This window comes from Betta splendens, chromosome 3 (genome assembly GCF_900634795.4).
Source record: "Betta splendens chromosome 3, fBetSpl5.4, whole genome shotgun sequence".
NCBI lineage: Eukaryota > Metazoa > Chordata > Actinopteri > Anabantiformes > Osphronemidae > Betta > Betta splendens.
Genome location: NC_040883.2, coordinates 2,771,572 through 2,792,232, shown reverse-complemented (window position 1 = coordinate 2,792,232; position 20,661 = coordinate 2,771,572). Strand labels below are relative to the sequence as shown.

The window sequence follows — 20,661 nt, the reverse complement described above, 5'->3', positions numbered from 1 at the left end:
AACGCGGAGTGTAAAGGGGAACGACGGCGTCAGGCCACTCCACCGGGAAATAATTAAGTGAACACAATGAGGGACGCGCTGTCATTAGCCAGCGAGATTTCTGCTTAATTGAATGAAGTTTTACATTTATAAGCGGCTGCATTGCGACCGAAGCGCGTCTGGCTCGCACGTGGCGCAGCAGCGCCGTCACAAAGTCCCAATTACAACGTGTTTACGTTTTTAGCATCTCAAACCCGAATGTCTTATTCAAATAAACGTCAAATAATGTAAACAGTGATAATTAAATATTTAGTCTGAGGAGACGTTAAGTCAGAGCACATGGAAAAGATGAGCGCATGGAAAGAATGAGTCTGATTTACAGAATTATTTCACAGCAACTGCACGTGTGCCAAATAAGCCCCAGATTACAATAATACGACCGACGGGCAATTAGGTCCATATAAACACTGCGCGCAGGGCGCTGGCACCACGCACGCACGCGCGCACGCGCAGGTGCTGTCAGCCTTCGACCCAACAAACAGCCAGGACGTGGATCATTGACACGACGGCTGGAGACGTCCCGACACCGAGGAACGACCGACGGACAGGAAGCAAACGGACAGAAATCTGCACGAGCCGCAAGAAATTCCATGGATGTTTAGTTTCACTAAACGTTATTTTCTAAAGGTTCAGTGCTTAGAACATTCTAAACAAATGATCCTACATTCTGAATTCTGAAACATCACCTGGACACGTTTTTTATTACGTAAGTATCATTGTCACGCAAGAAGAACCGGAGCCCGCCGACCTCTTTATGGCGCACAGCCGCTTTTACCGGGAGCACGTGCAGCATAAGGGGCCACAGAATGAAGCGGCGCATAAAACAACACGCCTCACACAGCGGCATTAAAGCGGCCGCGCGCGCGCGTTCACGGCGGAGCCGGAGCAGCCGCGTCTCCTCCCGCTCATCTGTGGCCTATGTTAATATGATTAGACTGGATTATGGTAATGTGCGGGGGGATGTGGTGGGTGTTGGGCGACGTGGCGCTGCTCTCGTTTCGGGGAATAGTTAATTGGTCGGGCCGCTTTGATGTTGTGGCGATGAGAGAGGGGGTTGGTGGGAAAAGGCTGGCGGAGGCACCCTACAACTCAAGCCCATTTAATTTCTGGCCTATGAGGAATCCGCGCTGCCAAGTGGTGAGAAGGAATGAAACCTGATGAAACCAATGAGAAATGATCCAGACCTGGAGCTCGAACGTTCAGGTGTTTTCCCTCCATGACGAGTCTTACAGTCGTCATCTTGTCCGAGCTACAACGTCTTTCAATTATTAATGTCTTTAAAATGGTTAAAAATTCTCTGACTTTAACAGCTGTTGATGAGGACAGTTTCCATTCAAATCGAGCCCATCAACATTTCTCCATTTAAACCGGAAATATACCTTCATACTTAGAAAGGAAGAGCATGGAAACTGCTAATTATTACAAAAAATTGGTCACTGGGACAAAATGTGACGTTTGTTTAAAGACTGCTCGAATCGCGTTTTGGTCGTAGTTCTACGACTGGAGGCATAAGATGGAGGAGCTGGAGACGGTAATGATGCACGTTCTGCTTCCACATCCTCAACCTGCGCTGTCACGCTGCACTGTCTTCATCTTAATCTGGGCCGAGACTAAACGCGTGGCTCCGCTGGCTTCAGCACATCGGCTGCAGGTGCTCCTGTGTAGAGGCAGGCACCTGCTACGACACTGGATGCACACAAGTATATATTTAGACCATTTACAAACGACAGAAACACAATGATGACCTCTTTATGCCTGTGCCTGCTGATGAGAATCAGATCATTTAGAAATACATTTACACACGGTCCCTTAGGCTGCAGCATTTATTCAGTATCTGGACAAGTATGTTTCTATTCCTCTAATGTGAGTTTGAGCTTTTTATCAGGCCAATGCGCAGCTGTGTGACACAATGTGTCACATTTGGAAGATTAAATACAAAAACAAAAGGCTGATAAGTAAAAATCTTGCAATTTTATTTGCATATAAAGGCAGCTAAATATATCACAATGAACCGAAAGAGAACTAACATTTCCATAAAGAGGGATACAATCAGAAAAAGAGCGAGAGAGGAACGGAGCACGAGAAGAGCATTTACAGCGGCCAAGTTGAGACAACTATCGGCAACATTTTTTTTTGTGCTAGCAAGATTGCATTTACACACAGTGCAAAATCAGAAAAGAAAGCAATAAATCACAAATACTATCAGATTTACACTTTTAAAGGACAACTTAATGTTTAGGCAGGTGTGTTTCTGGGAACAACCAGCACCTGTTAGATTGTGACAAATCTGCCTCTCGCATCCAAAATGAATTTCTACCCTATGGGGAGAGTCCATACAAAAACAGTAAAGAGACCTCTGAAGAACGTCTGATGGGAGCAAAAAAACAAAAACAAAACAACAAAACGTGTCAATCGTACAGGTGCGTTAAAAAAGCACCAGATTTTCTTATTTTTAAATCAAACACAACTTTAAGTACAGATGTTTTACAACATGAATATATAATATATATATTTTATACATACATTTTCCAAATTAGGTCAGAAATGCTCAATGTCAATGTAAGAAAGGTGAAATTCCGAGGAGCATTTCCAGCTTTCTGTCCCTGCATTAGTCAGGTGTTGCGTTGCGGGGAGGATCGGTAATAAATAATTTCCTCTGAACTCGCAGAGAGTGGGGCTCTAGCTGAGAACATTAAAGCTAGTTTAAGGCAGCGTCCCTGTCAGCCAGTGAGAAAAGAGGAACTGACAAAAAAATAGACCTAAACACAAAACATCAGATGATTCAACACGGAACAATGGCATCCATCGTCTGGCCAACGCAAACCAAACGGAAAGAAATTGTACAAATTCACAAAGCATGTATTTTACAGGTCTGAGCAAAATGTATCAAGAGCAAGATTGTTAAACCACGAGAGCCCTCTGACAAGGAGAATACCGGTGGTTAATACTTCCTGCAAACGGATTCGAATCAGGTGAGGCAAATATTTAGACGACAACCATTAATGTTGAGGCTCACGGTGCTGAAATATGGAATGAAGAGGACACGCGCTCATGTTTGATTGTGGTGTTTTTTGTGTAGTGTGCCGTCCTGCAGGTCGGACACACCGTGTGGATGCAGCTTCTACAGCGAGGAGGAAACGCCGGTATTGTCCTTTAACCCTCCCACGCTAACGCCTCCCGCCCCACGTCCTCACCTTCAGCCCAGAGAAACAAAACTTGGCAAAGGAACACGTTCCTTTTTTTTTTAAACTTGACATATTTATAGAAAAGAGTAGCCGACCCGACCCCCCCCACAGCCCGCTGGTCTCAGGAGCTGGAGGGGTTGGGCAGGTCGAACACAATTGGGGGGTTGGTGGGCTGGAAGCTGACGGTGCAGGTGGACGCGTTGATGAACGTCGTGTAGCCGTCTGTCATGATCCCGTAGCCTGAGCGGGAGGACACAGGAGTCAGCAACATCCACGAGGGAGGGGCTCACATGCAGCATACACACACTGATGCCCCATCCATCACAGCTGCACTCAAACTTGTATTTAAAGCTTAAACGTGCATAATATCAAAACATCTATTACTAAATACTATTATTAAATACTCGGTCAAGTACTGAAATTTGCAATTCTTGTTGTGTCGGACGAACTCTCCTGACATGCAGCAGTTTCATCCTTCTTACCTTCATGAATGCCTCCAAAGGCGTGGAGTTTGGGTCGCACCCTCTTCTGGACCGTGTTGAGCAGCTCCACGCAGCCAACGCGCTGCAGCTCCTTAGGAACCCAGTCCCTGAAACCTACACGGGCGCCAAAAAACATAACATTTACTTATTATTTCTTCTACATTTGCTGCCTTTTCGTTTCAGAACCGTGTATTGATGTGCAACACTAAACCTTAAATAGAACGGTCCACATTCAGCCTGCTGAGCCCGGCCTTGATATTTCCTAGTTTTGTACACCATGAGCGGCCGCTGCCCCCCCCCCCGCCCCCCGGCCCTGCATCATCCAATTGTTTGCAGCGCTTGTCAATCTACTGGAAAAATCGAGTTTCCATGCAATCGAACAGCCACAGTGGCCACTGCTGCAGCAACAGCAGCAAACAGCAGCATGCATCCGTCCGTAGGCAAGAGGAAAGAAAATCACTCAATAAAGCCAGATGGAGAGCGGAGGAATAAACACCCTGGAAAGAACGGGGCTCAAACAACTAGAAGGAAAACTCGATCAGTCTGTAGCCGCTAAAAGCAGAAACTCAACAGCGTTTTGTGTTTTGTTTTCAGGGCGGTGACAGACACCGCTGGCTTCAGGGCAGACGCACACGCTCTGCTGCAACGCCTCCAGTCACTCGCTACGGTTTCTGCATAACGAGGCACAAGCTCATTAGATGAGGCGGCTGTGATTGGTTAATTGGACTCACCGAGCGGCGGCCCGTGGGTCATCAGTATGTCGACGCCTTCAGGGATGAGGTTCCATTTATCCAGAAGAGACTGACCCCGAGGCAAGTTGAAGCCCCAGCCGTTAAACCACGGAGTCCTGCAGAGAAGGAGGGAGAAAGATCATCGCTGACGCCCTCACTACCATGACGACAGAATGAAGCGATGGGCGAAGGAAGCCTGCTCATGTAGTCATCAGCATTGGCTAATTGTAAAATTCATTTAACTTCATTGTTTTTTTTGCTTTATCATCTACAGTCGGTGAAAAATGATGATGGCACAATAGCATGTAAAACGTATCTATCTCCTCCGACAGCCTGCTGCTGAAGTGTAATACTGTACATATGTGGCAAAGATGACACTCGTGACAGGGGCGAGCTGTTTACACGTAAACAGGGAGCACTTAGTTTGAAAAAAAAAAATCACAATCAACTGCCAAATAATTTAATGGCTCGCACACTCTCACAGGAAAAGGAAGAAAGTGAATTCGTAAAGCGCAGCGGCTGCGTCATGCGTCCAACCGTCTGCCTCTCTGCCACACACTGATTGACAGCTGCCAGCCCACCTCCAGCAGCCTGGACGGAACCGCGCCGCTCCGGGTGACAGGCAACATCACAGCACAAACGCAAAGCCTCGAAGTGGCTGAGCGGGAATAAAGGGAGCGTGGAGGGATGGATGGATGGATGGGGGGGCGAGAAGCACAGATGAAGAAATAAAGTGCTAGCGAGCAGACGTTCCATGTACGAGTGGGGGCAGGGAAAGTGATGGTAGAAGAAGAAATCGAGCAGCGGCTGGTTGATAAATTGAGCCTTCATTTATCACAATAGTGGGAACGCTAGAAGAAGTCTGACAACACAGGAAAGGAAGATAGATTATCATCACATTAGGCCTCAGTATATAAGCCGGCCACTGCTACACCCCCTGAAAAACCTTTTAAATTCACTTTGAGACATCGGAGCAGCGGGGTCACGAAAAGACGACGTTAGCCCGGTTCTTTTATCAGCGTCCGTGGGCCGAACAGAACAGCGCCTTTGATATCTGACAGAGGGGAAATCAGGGCTGCGCAATCATCAGCGGCCTCTGCTACAGTGAACTAGCCCCAATCAATACCTGTTTTCCACCAGAGGCTGACTGGGACTAAAACCAGAGCCCGACTGGGCTCCAGATGCGTAAAACATGGCTCCACAGCCCTAATTCACTTTAACGCACGATGCGACTGTGCTGAAAGATGAAACACACACATAACCCATGGAGGCATGGAAGGAAAAACAGGCTGCAGCATTGTGATGCACAGTCCCGCCTGCTGTTCTAACTGCATCAAGTGTTTGTGCACGGCAGCAGACCTGAGGTTCGCTCCTTGATTCGCTCGCTCGCCCGCTCCTCGCCTCGTTCTCTCGCTCAGTGGAGAGCTGAGAAATGAGGTTAAAAATGAAATGTGAGGAGTGCACCGGAGTCAAGGCCACAGACTGAACTGATTAATTACAACTAATCACACAAATCAGAGCTAATGGAAGTCTAATGGATTACTGGGAAGACTCGCCAGCGCTCAGACGCTGCGCTGCCGCGGAGGAGAGAGAACCCAGTCGGCGGCTGCACAAAGGCAGCGGCTGCGGGTGTTTGTTTGGCTCCGCTATGACTAATGGCAACAAGGCCAAACTTTGAAAAATGGCCAAACACATTTACTTTCCCCCCCGCTCTGAAAAAACAAATCGCGGTTTCTCGCAGAAAACATAAATAAACAGCTGGAACGTTGATTTTCCTCGGTGTTTCACACGTTTTCTCCGGCATAAACACATTCGTCTGGGAGATGAAACATAACCCCTGACATGAGCGGTGGATCCGGAGCCAGCAGAACGGTCCGGGCTGAATGCAGAGCGGGACGCTGCGGCCGACGCCACAATGGCCCTATTGTCGCCGTCGGCCTATGAAATATACCTTCCATGCAAGTGCATTTGTTAACCTCCGCCAAGATTAACGACATCCCGGTCACATAAAGGAGAGATAGTTTCCTGTGTGGCTTTGACACAGGTTTTATTATACTGTGTGTGTGCGTGCGTGTGTGTGTATGGTGGGCAGAGTGCACGTTCACCAGCATCTGAGTAGGATGTAAGTGTTGAACAGAATGTACGCTGCCCATGTCTCAGTCTGTTCTCCAAGCGCATATATGTGGACCCACGTGTGTGTGTGTGTGTGTGTGTGTGTGCGCGCGCGTGCGTGTGTTGTGATCAGACATTCAGAGCCCAGTCTTGCCTTGACACTCGCCATCTGGAGTGTGTCGCCGTGGCAACAAAGGAGAAGCGTCTGGAGGCAGGCGCAGTGGGAAGTAAAACACCAACACAGAAATAGATGCAGAAACGAGACAAAAAGGAGGGAGGAGGTGACGATCAGAGAGGATGGAGGCAGGCAGAAAAGGAGAGGAGGAGTTTAGAAGAAGAAACAAGGGGCCGTGCAAAAGTTCTCCTTCCTCTCGTCTTTATGGAACGTGGACAGTCATCGTCGGACCTCCCTGCTATCAACAACAAAACTCACTGATGAAAAGGAAAAAAATACTAAAACACCAGCACCTCCAAAACAACAACAAACGAGCCTCTGCATCAAGACCAAAAGCCGGTAACCATGGCAACAGGGATATTTAACAACCCACCCTGGAATCAGTGGAGCCTGGGCCGTCAGCAGAGGTGCAGCAGACAGAAGCCATTTAGCCTCCGTGTGCACAACGTCAATATTCAATTAGGCCGGTGGACATCATTAGAGCGGCGGAGCTGTTCTTAACCCCTCGGTTCCCGCAAGCTTCTCTCTGGGTCCCTAGACGGGCCGAGACGGCACCGCATCCCGGCGTAGCGCACTCATGAGCGCAGACACGCTAACTGAAGGCTTCTTTCCTCCTATTACACCTTTAAACAGACATCTACTCAGTTTATTCATCTTCGTGACTATTTTACATCTCGCTGGATTAAAGAAATTATGTCTGATTAGGGCATCATACAGCAATAATCACCACATGTTAGTCACTAATACAATTCAGTTTGATTTGAGTATTTCAGGCTAAGAAGACTTAAAGTCATATAATAAACAAACTAAATGCATGTTAAAAGTTAATGGCAGTTTTCCTGGGAAACATTAACACACGGTAATTTTACTGTGAAGCCAGTCATGGGCTTTGTCATTCTAGACAATTTGCAAAGATTGTTTAAATCAGTTTTAATAAAACCGAGAAGGGCAGAAAGACTAAATCTGGATTAATATGCAAACATTCATGTCCTGCATCAAGTTGGGAGAGAGGAGACAGTTAAACGTGCTGAACACGAGCTGCAGCGTGCGGGCTCAGAGAAAAGAGAGGCCGAGTGAGTGCGTGCTCGCAGGCCCTGCGATCCATCGCCTGACCTCGGAGTCAAAGCGGCTCCGGGGTCAGAGGAGGGAGGGGTCTAATTGATCAAACTGTCAGGACCAATGAGGAGAGCCATGTTAATGGGACTTTTATAAGCCCCACGGGACCCAGCACATGACACCCAGAGCCGTATGAGTACAGGCAAAGCTGTGTGTGTGTGTGTGTGTACGCGCATGCAGGTGCATGTCTGTGTGTAATCCCAGAGCCCAGGTAGCCTTATTAAAAGGAGCCAAGTGGAGAGTGTGGTTGGGTTTGACGAATGGCCTCTCACCACCAAGGCCACCTTTACAAACTTTAGGGACACGGTAGACGGTAGTCGTGAGGGTGAGGGGCCGTTTGGCGAGAGAGAAAGCACCAGCTCCGTCCCAGCACTAATAATCTGTGCCCAGTGACTGATGAACTGCCCAGTGGATTAATCGTGCTGCAGTCGCGCTGCCAAACGTAGAGGTGCTAAGGGTTAGCGCCGGACTTGGCTGCAACCGAGAGGCCGGGGATGTAGACGCACACACGCACGCACGCACGCACGCACGCACGCACGCACGCACGCACGCACGCACGCACGCACGCACTCCCTAGGGTCGGTCTACACACCGAGAGGGAGCCACCTGCAGTTTAACCCGCAGGCCGCTAATGTCTAACAACGAGTGAATCAGCCGGCAGACGCTTCACAGCAAACACAGCTGCTCTCTACAAGCCGGACGATCCCAGCACTTCACTGCCGACGGTACAGGTCTGTTAGTGTGGAGGGAGAGAGAGAGGGAGAGAGAGAGAGAGAAAACAAAGAGAGAGAGAAAGAGCGGGGGGAGGAAAAGCTGTGGTAGCAAATGAAGGCGTGCATCCCCTCACCAGTGGCTCCTGTAACTGAAAAGACATCAATCAGCAAACTGTATGTGTCAAAGAGTGGGAATCACACGGAGCGAGCGAAAGCAGCCCACCAGAAAGCAAGGAGGACTGTTACCGAACTGAGGCAGCGAATGGAAGCATGCGCCGAACCACAGGAAAGCGGTAACAGACCATTAACAAGGTTAACAGAAGAACAGATCTGCTCTGATTCCCATTAGACTCCCACAGCCAAGAGGCTTCTGTTTGCCAGGACTCCCAAAACACACAAATCCACCTTTTTCCACCAAGTGAACAAAGAGTTGGGTTCACAGCTGATGTTTAACACGACCCTGCGAACACACACATCTGTTGTGATTATTATCAGAGGACTTTATGTGTCCGGTAGCATTGTTTCTATTCATGTAGCGCGGTTGAGCCGCCCTTTAAGCATCTGTGGTCTGCGGTTGTATGATCATGAATGCATTCACAGTTCACACTGCGGCTCAGGTGCTGAAGGCCCTTTATAATGAGTCCTGTGCGTTTTCTGTTGCTTAGTCCTTTCATCCCTGCTGCCTACAGTCGTACCAACGCAACGCGTGGAGTCCTGAAACCTCACGGGAGCATGAACACGTGGACACGTGAACGTGGTATGGAAGCACTTTGAAATGAGGATCTGCTGAGAGGCCGGACAGAAACTGGAGAGCGGCTCGATACAGTTGGGGGGAATGTGGGTCCTATTCAGAGACGGCGCGAGGCTGGGGGCAGGGGCCGAGACCCATTCAACCTGCCCTACACACAGGGACGAGGGTCCCATTACGTGCTCCTGCCCTGACCTCCGTGAACTTGATCCTAGGGAACAATGCAGAAGGGGGGGGGGGGAGGCCGGGAGAGGAGGAGGAGAGGATTATATCTCTGGGAAACAAGTGAGCTTCCTTCAGCCACAATTACCGCCAGGCACGGTTTCATTTGGCGGCTCTGCTCCAAGGACCGCGGCTGCAGCCCTCTTTCTGCGCGCTTCAAACGGAACAAGGTGATCTGAAAATGGAACGAACACACTCCATTACACGGGTGTGTTTTCAGAGCGTTTCAAAGCTGCAGCCTCTTACTGCTTTTCTTCCTCCACACAAAGGCCACGGCTCCAGGTCCGCAAGTTAATTGAAAAAAATTTGAAAAAGCCGCCTGAACATATCAAACTTTCCATTTATGACATACAATGCTGAGCGCAGATAAGGGCTCAGAGGGAATTATTAAAACCGGCCATTGTGTGTTTTGGCCTCTGCCGATTGTTGTGTCCGTTCAGGCCAGTGCTGAAGGTCTGCTGCAGACACAAACAGCTTCACCAGGCAGCAGAACAGAAGCCCAGTGTTTGCCTCAGCCTCAGCCCCAGCTCCCTCCTCCTACGCGCCATCGTTCAGCCTCACCTCCATTTACGTCCCCACCAAATTACCACAGCTGAAGTGGACGCGCTGTTTCCTCCACACGCCTTCCTCATGGAACTTGGTGCATACTTCATCCATGACGCAATTCAACACGTTGTTTTGGAGATGGTTTACCACAGAATAATCACCCAGCGGTGGAGACAATCAGAGTTCAACACCGTCCCAATTAAATCCACCGTGCAACAATTAAGCATGTTTCCACATTCTGTGGCTTCTGGAGTTACGAAGGCTTCATACAACTTTCTTCATCATACGGGTCAGGATTCCTGACCCGTATGACCCGTATGAACAAAAAGGAGCAAGTGGCTCTAAATTCAAACAAATTAATTCAAACAAACTAAATTCCTCTCTTGAAATAAAACAATCCTGCAGGTGCATTAGAAAACAACAATCCTGACTTCTGACTCGCTGAAGCTTCGATTCCAGAGAAGCGCTGTCAAAAGGAATGAAGGTCAAGTGTTACATTTTGTGAATATAAATATTACACCACAACAGACACATCAGCATGTGGTGAACAAATACTAGAGCACAGCGAGAGGTAGTGACTTCTATCATTTTTTGCATTATTTTTCATTTGACTGCCTTTTTCTGTAATAAACATTATTAAAGCGTCCTGCAAGTTGTGAATCGCATTGCTGCTTGGATTATAATGGTACATGTGCTGTGTGGAATTATTCTGCTGCTGAGGCCTGGTAGAGAAAGCTGTCTGGAGGCTGGGAGCTCACCCTGCCTTGTCCTGACACCAGAGGCTGACGAGTCTCCGCTGCTGAGGTCAAGGGTCAACGGGGAGGAAGGGGATAGGGTGTTGAAGGTAACAGGAAGGGCCACGGGGTCAGGCCAGTGCAGATACGCAGCACTCCGTTCATGGTTATTGTCTCGACCTCACAACAAGTGGATGTCAGCAGGGGCAGAGACCCACAGCGGCAACAAAAGGCACAGGAAAGCACACAAACTGGCATTGTGAGTCTCCTGGGTTCGTATACAAAGAGACGGACAAAACAAAACACGAGGCTGAATAGGGCAGCCTGCACAAAAGAGCACTTCTGCAGATACATCCATAAAATATAAACTGAAAACGGCAACGCTACAATAAAATACAGCTCCAGAATGACTAATGCCAAGATGCAGCACAGACATTCACTAGTGAAGTGAAGAGCGACGAGTCAGCTCATTCCATTCTGTTAAACCTGAACCATGTCTGACGTGACCTCATGGAGGCGAGCGTTGGCCCCTTGTTTACGACCATCGTCCATGCCGAGCCTGGGTGTTCCTACCAGGAGGGTCTAAAGCCCTTGACGGGAGATAAGCAGAGCCCGTCCTCGCCACCGACGCTGTGCAGAGGTCAGCAGGAAGGAAGCAAAGTGCCGCAGGGCGCGGTGAATGCTATCGCAGCCGAGCAGAGGCCGCTGCCCTTCTGTTTATTGAGCTGTCGTTAGTGTCGTGATTGATGGCTCACGACGAGAGCCACATCTTCCTCCTGGGCCACACAATGTGGTGGGAGACACAAAACGCTCCAGCATAGCCTTACTGCTCACAGCTTCTCATTACCAGCTTCATTATGTCATGGAGGTACATCTACACAGGGAATCGCTATCTGATGCTATGAAACTATGGACGTGAAACCAGGCTGGAAGTGTTGCCTTTTAAAGTCATCAATGTTTTATTCTTTCTAAAACTTGCATAAAAAAGCTCGTTGGAGTTTGAAGTTTCGAGCCTTCTCTATTAAAACCCTTCCAGCACTTAGCCCTTAGTGTCGCGTCCCGACCCGATGTCATGGATGGTATTATTTATTCATCTGAGCTTTTTCATTCTGCTGAATTCAGCTGTACCAGCACTTAGGCAGGCGATCTTTGACACGGAGACTTACGGTGAATGATGAAAGTGAATGCTCTTGAAGCTGAAGCCTGTGTGTGGGCACAGCAACCACCACCACCACCACCACCACCACCACCAGCCCCAGTGCTAAAACCCTGCAGCGCATGCAGGGGGGCATCGCTAAGGCCACGGGATCTACAGACCCAGGGCTTCCTCAGCCTGTCAAATATTTATCCCTTCAACTGTGAGGCACCGCGTGGGACAGAAAACAAGACGGCGTCTGCCAATGTACACAACTACACCGGGAAACAGGGCATGGAAGATAAAAAAACATATCTGACAGACATGCGTGTTCCCTTTGTAACCACAACCATGGGGTTGATAGTGGCAGAAACCCACTGCTGCCCGTTCGCAGCCTGCAGATGTGCGTCTTGTGTGCTCAGTGAGCAGGTGCCCTAAAGTGGGGCTCAGGGGGAGAGCAGGGAACCGTAGGCTGACGGATAGCATGCACTCCCCGGGCGCTTACTGAACGGTCTTGGGCTCCATTCCAGGGAATTGTGATTGCATTTTACAGCCTGCAGCCGCCTCCTCATGTCAGATATCTGCCCTGCTCTGGGCTCTGCTACTCGCCCCTGTGCACCCTGATGTGCTGGATCATTTGATTAAGTCTGGATTTCACGTAATCATGAGATCCCTCAGTTTCCCAGAAATGCAGATTGGCTTCTGAACTGCAACCATGTCACACGGCAACTGCGCTTTACAACATGCAACTAATAATTCAAATACATACTGGCTAAGAAGGTGAGGTGGTTGGAGCATCTTGTCAGGATGCCTTCAAGGCCACTGGGTTTTTTGCAGGTGGGGGGGTAGAGAGTCCAGACTTCTAGCTAAGTCTGATGAGAAATTGATTGATGGGTGGAGACAATCAAGCAGCACACATTATCCATGTCAAACTTTGCTTAAAACTTTAAATCAGTCACTGCCTTGTTTCAACAGGTCTCCAGCAGACAGACGATCACCAAACAAGGTAGGACGAGATCTGCTATTCATTTGCACTCGCTAACCTGTTAAATTGCAATCAACACGGAGCCTATTCATTACCCTCTGCTCATGTGCTGCATCACCGTTCATTATTAATATGAGCAGCGTGCACAGCAAATTGCTGCAGTGCTATTCATACGCTGTCAGACGGCGCAGGTATGCAGGTAACAGGCAGCGCGCCATTAATTCTGCAGGTACAAAGGGAGATGTGACCCTGTTTCAGAAAGCTGCGGTGAGCTGGTGCACCGCCATCAGCAGCTGCTGTGTGTTTAACAGGCCTCATAGGGGAAGCAGACCCACAGTGTGTTTACACAGTGGCATCTCTGAGCTGGTATTAATAATAGAGCCACTTAGCATTCACAAGCATTGGTCTCAGCCACGCTGTTTGTTTCACAGGTCATTAAATTTATGCCGCAGCCCTAATGTTCATTACAGCAGCAAGCTGGCCAGGGGTCTGTAACACTCGCTCACTGTCTTTAATGCCCCCCCCCATTCCTAACGCCGGCTTCCTTTTCATCCTTCGCTCAGTCCTCCTCTCTCACATCTCAGTCCATTTGCTTGACAACGACCTTTCCCTCTCCTAATTAAAATGATTTTAACTGTGATTCCAGGTTTCATTTCCTTTCTTCAGCCTTTTACAATTGTACCAAACACACACACACACACACACACACACACACACACACACACACACACACACACACACACACACACACACACACACACACACACACACACACACACACACACACACACACACACACACACACACACACACACACACACACAAATACTTCTTAGGGTGAAACTAAACAAGAATCTTTCCACCTGAAAACGTGCTGGTGCTACAGAAAAAAGTGTTGTTTGTGGCCAGTTTGGCCATTTTCACCTCTAAAGGCTTAATTTACAGCTAATTCCATGTATTACTGTGATTTGTTCACAGTAATCGTGCTGAAAGGTGACTAAAGCTGGAGGTCAAAATGAAAAAGAAATGGTGCAACAGATGCACAGAAGCTTAATTGAAAGCCGCTGGCAGGACGGCTGCTTGCCCTTCATAACCTCCTCTGTCTTGTACCTCTACTTTCCAGATTTCCATATAAACACATTCTTTGATTCTCATTAGGTGCATCTGCAGCAAAAAATGCATCATTCTTAATCAACAGGCCCAAAGAAGTAAAAAGACAAGAAACGGTAGCAGGTGGAGGTGGGTGCACACAGGAAGGCAGCAGATTCACAGCGCAGCCACAGACAGCGCGGTCCCACCGGCTCCCAACCACCCACCAATGCCTTCATTATTCTTTAATGCCACTGATTATTCTCATTAGAGGAAAAAAGAACACACTGCAACACAGACCTGCAGTGGAAAACACACACTTTAAGACCCGAGCAAACACCGTTTAATCTAATTAAGCCTCTTGGAGGACGACTGAAGCCAGTGGAGGAAAACCACAGCAGTTACATGTCGAAATGTAAAGAACTTACGGACAAACGAACAAGATGTCCATTATGTCTTCACATCAGCAGAATGTGAAGACATAATGAAGAAATGAAACACCCCGTCCTCTCTATGGGAACTAGTCCCCCTGTGTTGGTCACATAGCCCTTTGTTGTCTTTCATGTCCACAGTTCAGCCTCAGCGTTTGCACCAGAGGATCCGAGACTCTATAGAGCATCAGGTCATGTGGCCCTATAATTAAAGCTGACACTTCCGCTGTAAGGTCAAAGGTCACTGGGCAACCACTGACAAGCATGTAGGAAGCAGCGAGGCTGCTCGCTCCCATCAGTCTCCCAATCCCTGCCTCTGTGCATTTATCTGTTCAATGACACGGGAAAGAAAGGGGAGAGAAGGACGAGAGGACTTTCAGAGCAGCAGCAAAACCTCTATAGGAAAGCTGCACTCCAGAGGTCCCTCATTGTGATGGAGGAGGGGGGGGGGGGGGGGGGGGCTGCTCGGGAGGCACAAGGCCGCCATCAGATGTCACAGAGAAATATACAGCGGGGAGATGTGAACTTTCATACGCGTCCGTCGCTGATTGATCCGATCCATTCATCACGTCAAAGCCGGGCCGACCTCTGCATGTCCGATCAGAGAAGAGTGGAAGTGGACCTTTTTCTTGGAGGAGAGGACATTGGTCTTAATGTAGAGGGAGCAACTGTGCTGAGTAAAGCCATTCATCACGCTCACGAGCAGGAAGAAAGTTCCAAGGGCCGTTTAAAAACAGAACTCCTTGGTCCACTTGATCAAGTACATACGCAGCAAAGCTTGTAAGTAAACGCACCATGAACACGACGGCCGCTGTCACTGGTCACAGTCGCAGCAGAACATCACCCGCGGCCACCGGACACCGCGACCCAAACCAGGCGACTGTTTTCAGTCTCCACTTTGTTTTGTTTGGATTTACGTCCATGAGAAACTGCTGGCTGCTGCTCCCGCTGCTCCTGCCCAGAACCCATCAGGCTCTGGGGGCGTTTCATGGGGCTGATTGGGTTTACGCTCTCGACTCAAATAAAAACCCAACAGCTGTACAGCTGTGCTTTATGTGGTTTATTTGTTATGGACAAGAACACACTGACGGCGTGTTATATCAGATGTGTGTGTGGAGCTCATGCTAATTTGAAACATTCATCCCTGGCGAAAGCTTTTGTGCCACCGTGAAGACAGAAAACAGCTGAATCTGACATGTTTAAAGTAGTAAAAAAAAGCACCTTAGATTTAAATTTGACTCACACTTGTGAAGAAAATCAGTGCTTTCTAGTAAAAGACAGAAACCATAGCGAACCAGAGGCCTGAAGCCTGGTGCCCGCTCATTTTACATCTCTACCGTCGGAGAGACGTTGCTCATCAATCTGAGCGTCTCCACCGATCAGACAAGGCCGGTGGCATCTCAGACGTGTCGGCCGAGCTCTCGCACCTTCTCCAACACGCACAAGCAAACCGACAGGACCGATTACGCTCCCGCCGGAGGCTCCGTCTCCACTGTAACCACAGAGCGTCCGGCACAAACACCGGTCTGACCCCAGAGCAGCTGGATCATTATCGCACACTGACATGATAACAGACATACAATTGTTTTATCAGTGTCTTTAAAATAGTTTGAGAAGTCAGTGGTTCAAGAATAGGATCCATCACGAGCATCGGGAAACCGTCAACCCATGTGTTGTCATTTGTATTTGTTGAAGCCACACAAAATAATGACTATCCTTCCTGTTACACGGTCCTCACAGACAGTTTGATTGGAAGCTTTTCTTAGTGGAGTTTTTGTGGCGGCTCAGAGCAGGACTCGGGCTGCGTCAGCCCTTTTTCTACGCGTGGTGGTGCTGGATGGAGCTGCTGCTGTCGCGTGGCAGACCTCTGCCTGGCCAGTGACTGATGCACATGAGGCCACAGAGGAGCGCTTTATTAAATGACCGCGGCGGCCCATCGCTCTTCCTCTGACATATTGGGGTTTATTTTCAAGTCGGGGTTTGAACCAGGAGCAGGATTAAACACTGGGTTCATCTGTACAGTTCACACTGTTAACATTTTGTTGAACCCGAACGATGCTAGAAGTGAGAACTCGCAGAGGGCAAAATCCAAAACGATAAATCCATCACTTAAACCCGCCCCCACACACACACCTGTATAACCTACAGGAGCATTCTGCCAGCATGTCCCTCCTCACGTTACAGCCTTCATCATCTCTGAACAGTCGCCCACCGTTTGGATAAAATATTATACTTCTCAATATAATATATTTAGAGTATTAAAGAAAGGTTCTTTTGTGTTGAAGGACCATGTTTAGATTAGGTTTTCTGAATGCAAGAGTTCATCTACTAATTCTTTCTAAAGCATCACATGAAACAAGACTATCACCAAACAACGTCCTTTATTTTTAAATATAGTAAGTTGTCTTTTTGTTGGTAAATGCTCAAATGCATTATTTTTTTAATAAAAGGAACACCTTTAATTTTACTTCAAAGAATTTTACCAGACCTTTTTAAAGTGGAGTGAAAGAAACAAAGGCATGCGGCTGTAAAGCCCTTGACTTTTCAGTGACGGACATTTGTCAGGGCCCATTGCCTCATCGGAGGAAACGCTGCCATGTGGTCACACTCTGAGAAAATAGTGTGTGGCAGCGTGTGTGTGTGTGTGTGTGTGTGTGTGTGTGTGTGTGTGTGTGTGTGTGTGTGTGTGTGTGTGTGTGGGCAGACATCCAACACAAACTGACAGAGGCTGGCGCCAGCAAAGAGGTGACTTAGGGGTGATTAAGCTAAAAGCAGTCGACACAAATGTCAGGTCACAACGACACGGACGAAGAGAAACTACATGAAGCCACTGTAAAAATATTCACGTCGACTTCTGTGTTATAGATTTAACTTAAGTTGGTAGAACACACTGAAAATTCTGAGCAGACCTGGAGCTTCTCTATGAATTTAATTCAAACTGAAGTTGTATCACATCAAAAATAACCTCATTTAAAAAAAAAAGATTACAGTCCTGTAAATATTTGTTTAACAAGAGCTTTATACAATGTTTCCATTTGCTTCACATGTTTCATTCAGGCTGCCTTGTCTAAATTTTCTTTTTTCCCTTTTACCCTGTATTGTTTTTGGGTCATTTTTTTTTTGCACTGTTCTCGTTACAAGGCGCCTCTTAGTGTTTATTCATTAAACCAAGGATTAAAGGATTAATCAGGGGAATGATGTAATAAAGTGTTAATAAAAAAAAACTAATTTTTCCCGTGATGAAATGTGTCTGTTTAGGGTCAGGGGTGTTACTTATTTTACAGCGTCCGGATGTTTAAACACAAAAGGCCACTTCCTGAGAGAATAAAGGAGAAATGATGAAGGGAGGTACCAGGTCCTCCATAAAAGAGTAAATGGTGAAAAGGTGGACGTGTCAATGACACACACGTGGCACTAATGTGCTATTAGTTGTCTTTTCAGGTTCATCTTACTGACTATTGTAATATTGGCTAAAATTTAAATTTGTTCTCTCACTTGAGAACTGAATCAGACTGGTTCGAAGCCAAGAACTAAAAGCACCCTGAAGGACGGTAGATGGAGAAACGCGCGATAAAAAGCATCTGGAGGAAAACCAAGGTCAGAGGTCACTAATGAAAACAACGCTAAACACGCCGATATTCAAGCATCACCGCTGTAGCTCTGCCCTGTCTCACGTCTTTGCACCCTCTGCTCCCATTCTTTCTCTCTCTCTCACACACACACACACACACACACACACACACACACACACACACACACACACACACACACACACACACACACACACACACACACACACACACACACACACACACACACACACACACACACACACCTGACCTTTACAGTGAAAAATGAATACATGAATAAAACTAAAATCTGAAAATGACAAATCTGCATTTGCCCCTTTGGGTTTCCCCTGAGGTGAGCTTCAGAGAGTCAAATGAGGGCGACTGCATATAATCGGGTGCCTGTGGGAGAGACACGCGCGCAGACTGAATTTCTGTGTATAGTGGAAGTCTAAGCTAACATTGACTAGCAGGTCCCTGGTCAACAAGTAAAGTAAGTCCTATGGAAGTAGAGGAATGAGAGGAAACACGGAAAATAACTATGACAAATAAAAAAAAAACAACAACGGGACGCTGGAAGAGGAGACGAGAGGAAGAAAAATAATAAAGACAAACGACGAGATGAGGAAAAAGCAGACGGAAGAAATGAAGAGAGAATGCGGCGAAGAAGCGGAGGAGAAGCAGGCAAAAAGGAAGGGAAGGTCAGTGGCTCTCAGTGGAGGAGATCACGGCTGGGAGAATCGGGGGGAGGCACGCGAGGGAGCGGCAACAGTTTGACCTTCAAGCGAGGAGTTAAGTTGTGGTCAAGTCCAGAATCACAAAACAGCTTAATCCCTACAGAGAACGAGACAAAGGAAGGTCTCTCTCTCTTCACACTGTTCTGTATCAGTCAGCAGAGCTTATCGTCGGGACCAGCTGGATTCCTCACATATCAGTGACCTGCCTGCAGTCTGAGCCAAGATGTGACATCATGAAAGATAGGAGATATATAAAAATGTTTTCATTGCAAATTTAAAAATTTAAGTTTAGACAAAAAGGACTACTTTGACCTCAAAGTTGATGCCTGGAGCAGAAAGGGTTAAAAAAAGTCTCCATCTGCAAAAGACCTTCAGCCTCTTTTAAAGAGGTTTGACTGACAAGGTGCAGAAGCCTGTTCGTCTTTCCACACCATGCGTTTGGGGAGGGAAGCTTCAGGTATTCGGTCTGTTAAGCATCTGTCATTGGACACGGAGTGTTGTGTGTCTTTCACGCTACACTGGTCTCACTCCAAGGAGGAATCAACTGGCTGAGTTTTATTCAATGTCTAGATCGTCGGGGGCAACGAGGTATAAGAACGTCTTTTCGCATGATCCACAAAAAAGACTTTTAGGAACAGACCAAAAAATAACAAGTTTGATTGAGTTTAAGTTTGATTTATCTAAAATTGGACTATACCATTGAATCGCCTGAAGAATTGATGGCGTTTACTTACAGAATTACTGCAAGAGATATTTGCAGGAGTATTTTGGGAAATAAATTCTCATCCGTTTTCATCAGCAAACAATCCACACCGGATTAAAACATCTGGGTCATTTTTTCCAGGTAGTTTAGTGAGGTTTTTTTCTTCCTACTTCCTAGTCAACTCAGACAAAGTTGAGTCAAATGTGCTTTAAAGAGAAACATGTAATAAAAACATAAAACAATCTCTTCAGTTCTTTTCTGAATAATTCTGAACAATTAAACCAACAGTGCAAAACAAAAGCATTTACAGTGATTATTCCATCAAAGGAACAATGGTGGGAATCTAAACACTGTACTCAGTCTTACAGGGGCCGAGCTCAGCTACTGCCAAGTAGAAAGCCTGTTTAGAACACACTATCAAAGTAGATTTTCTATCAAATTCAAAAGGACCAAGGGAGGAGCTCTTTGATGTCATTTTGTTCCGGTTGCTGATATTTTGCAGACTGAGCCGGTCCGGATGGGGACAATCAAAAGCAACTAAAAAAAACTCCCCCCAGAGTTTTAAAATCAGACGAGTATCGGTTGGCATTTTGGCACTCGCTGTGATAGAGGCAGCGTTTATCAGGTGGCGGTCACTCACGCTTGCTGAGCGATAGCGCTGCTTCCTGGCCGGCAGCAGCAGACCGTTGAGTGCTCAGAGGAGCTCGGCCACCTAAGCTGTGGGCTGGTGCGCTGCTGATGAAGTGAAGGGTCACTGCGGGGCTAAGTGAGACCTCACGCTGGACAAGAGGCCAGACCTCGGGCCACGCCGGCATATGGGTGTGGAGGAGGTGAGGAAACCGAGCGGGGTGGGTGGGGCGCGGCCAAGCTGTCCGGCCTCCCTCTCTGGAGACCACCAGCTGTCACAATAGACACTCACTAGGCCTCACACTAAATACCCACCAGGGAGATGGGGCAGCATCCTTCCTCTTTGAAACACAAGGATGAAATAAAGGAAGGACCGAGGCAGAAGCAAAGGTAATCTCCTCTTCCTGCTGGCACCGTCCTCCAGAGCCAGGCTGTAAACCTGCTAATTATAGCTTCTAAGGGATGAAGGTATGGCCTAAATAGTTATTTTAAGCTAAGAAGCGACTTGTGAGAACGACTGTGTAGAGAAAGGGAGTCACGGGGGGACGGGGGTGCACACAAACGCCACAAACAACGCAACGG

At 47.6% G+C, this 20,661-nt stretch overlaps 1 protein-coding gene across 3 annotated transcripts in view; it reads right to left on the bottom strand.

Moving 5' to 3' along the window:
* Positions 1-1,988: 1,988 nt before the first annotated feature.
* The window catches only part of mpped2a (metallophosphoesterase domain containing 2a), a 36,335-nt gene continuing 17,662 nt past the window's right edge, over positions 1,989-20,661 (bottom strand). For all 3 annotated transcript variants that reach the window (XM_029144103.3, XM_055507413.1, XM_029144104.3), the window contains exons 5-7: positions 4,438-4,553; positions 3,707-3,820; positions 1,989-3,464 (exon numbers count right to left, since the gene is read on the bottom strand). In XM_029144103.3, coding sequence (XP_028999936.1) covers positions 3,346-3,464; positions 3,707-3,820; positions 4,438-4,553 — 349 coding nt within the window. In that variant the 3' untranslated portion in view covers positions 1,989-3,345. The remainder of the gene's footprint in view (positions 3,465-3,706; positions 3,821-4,437; positions 4,554-20,661) is intronic.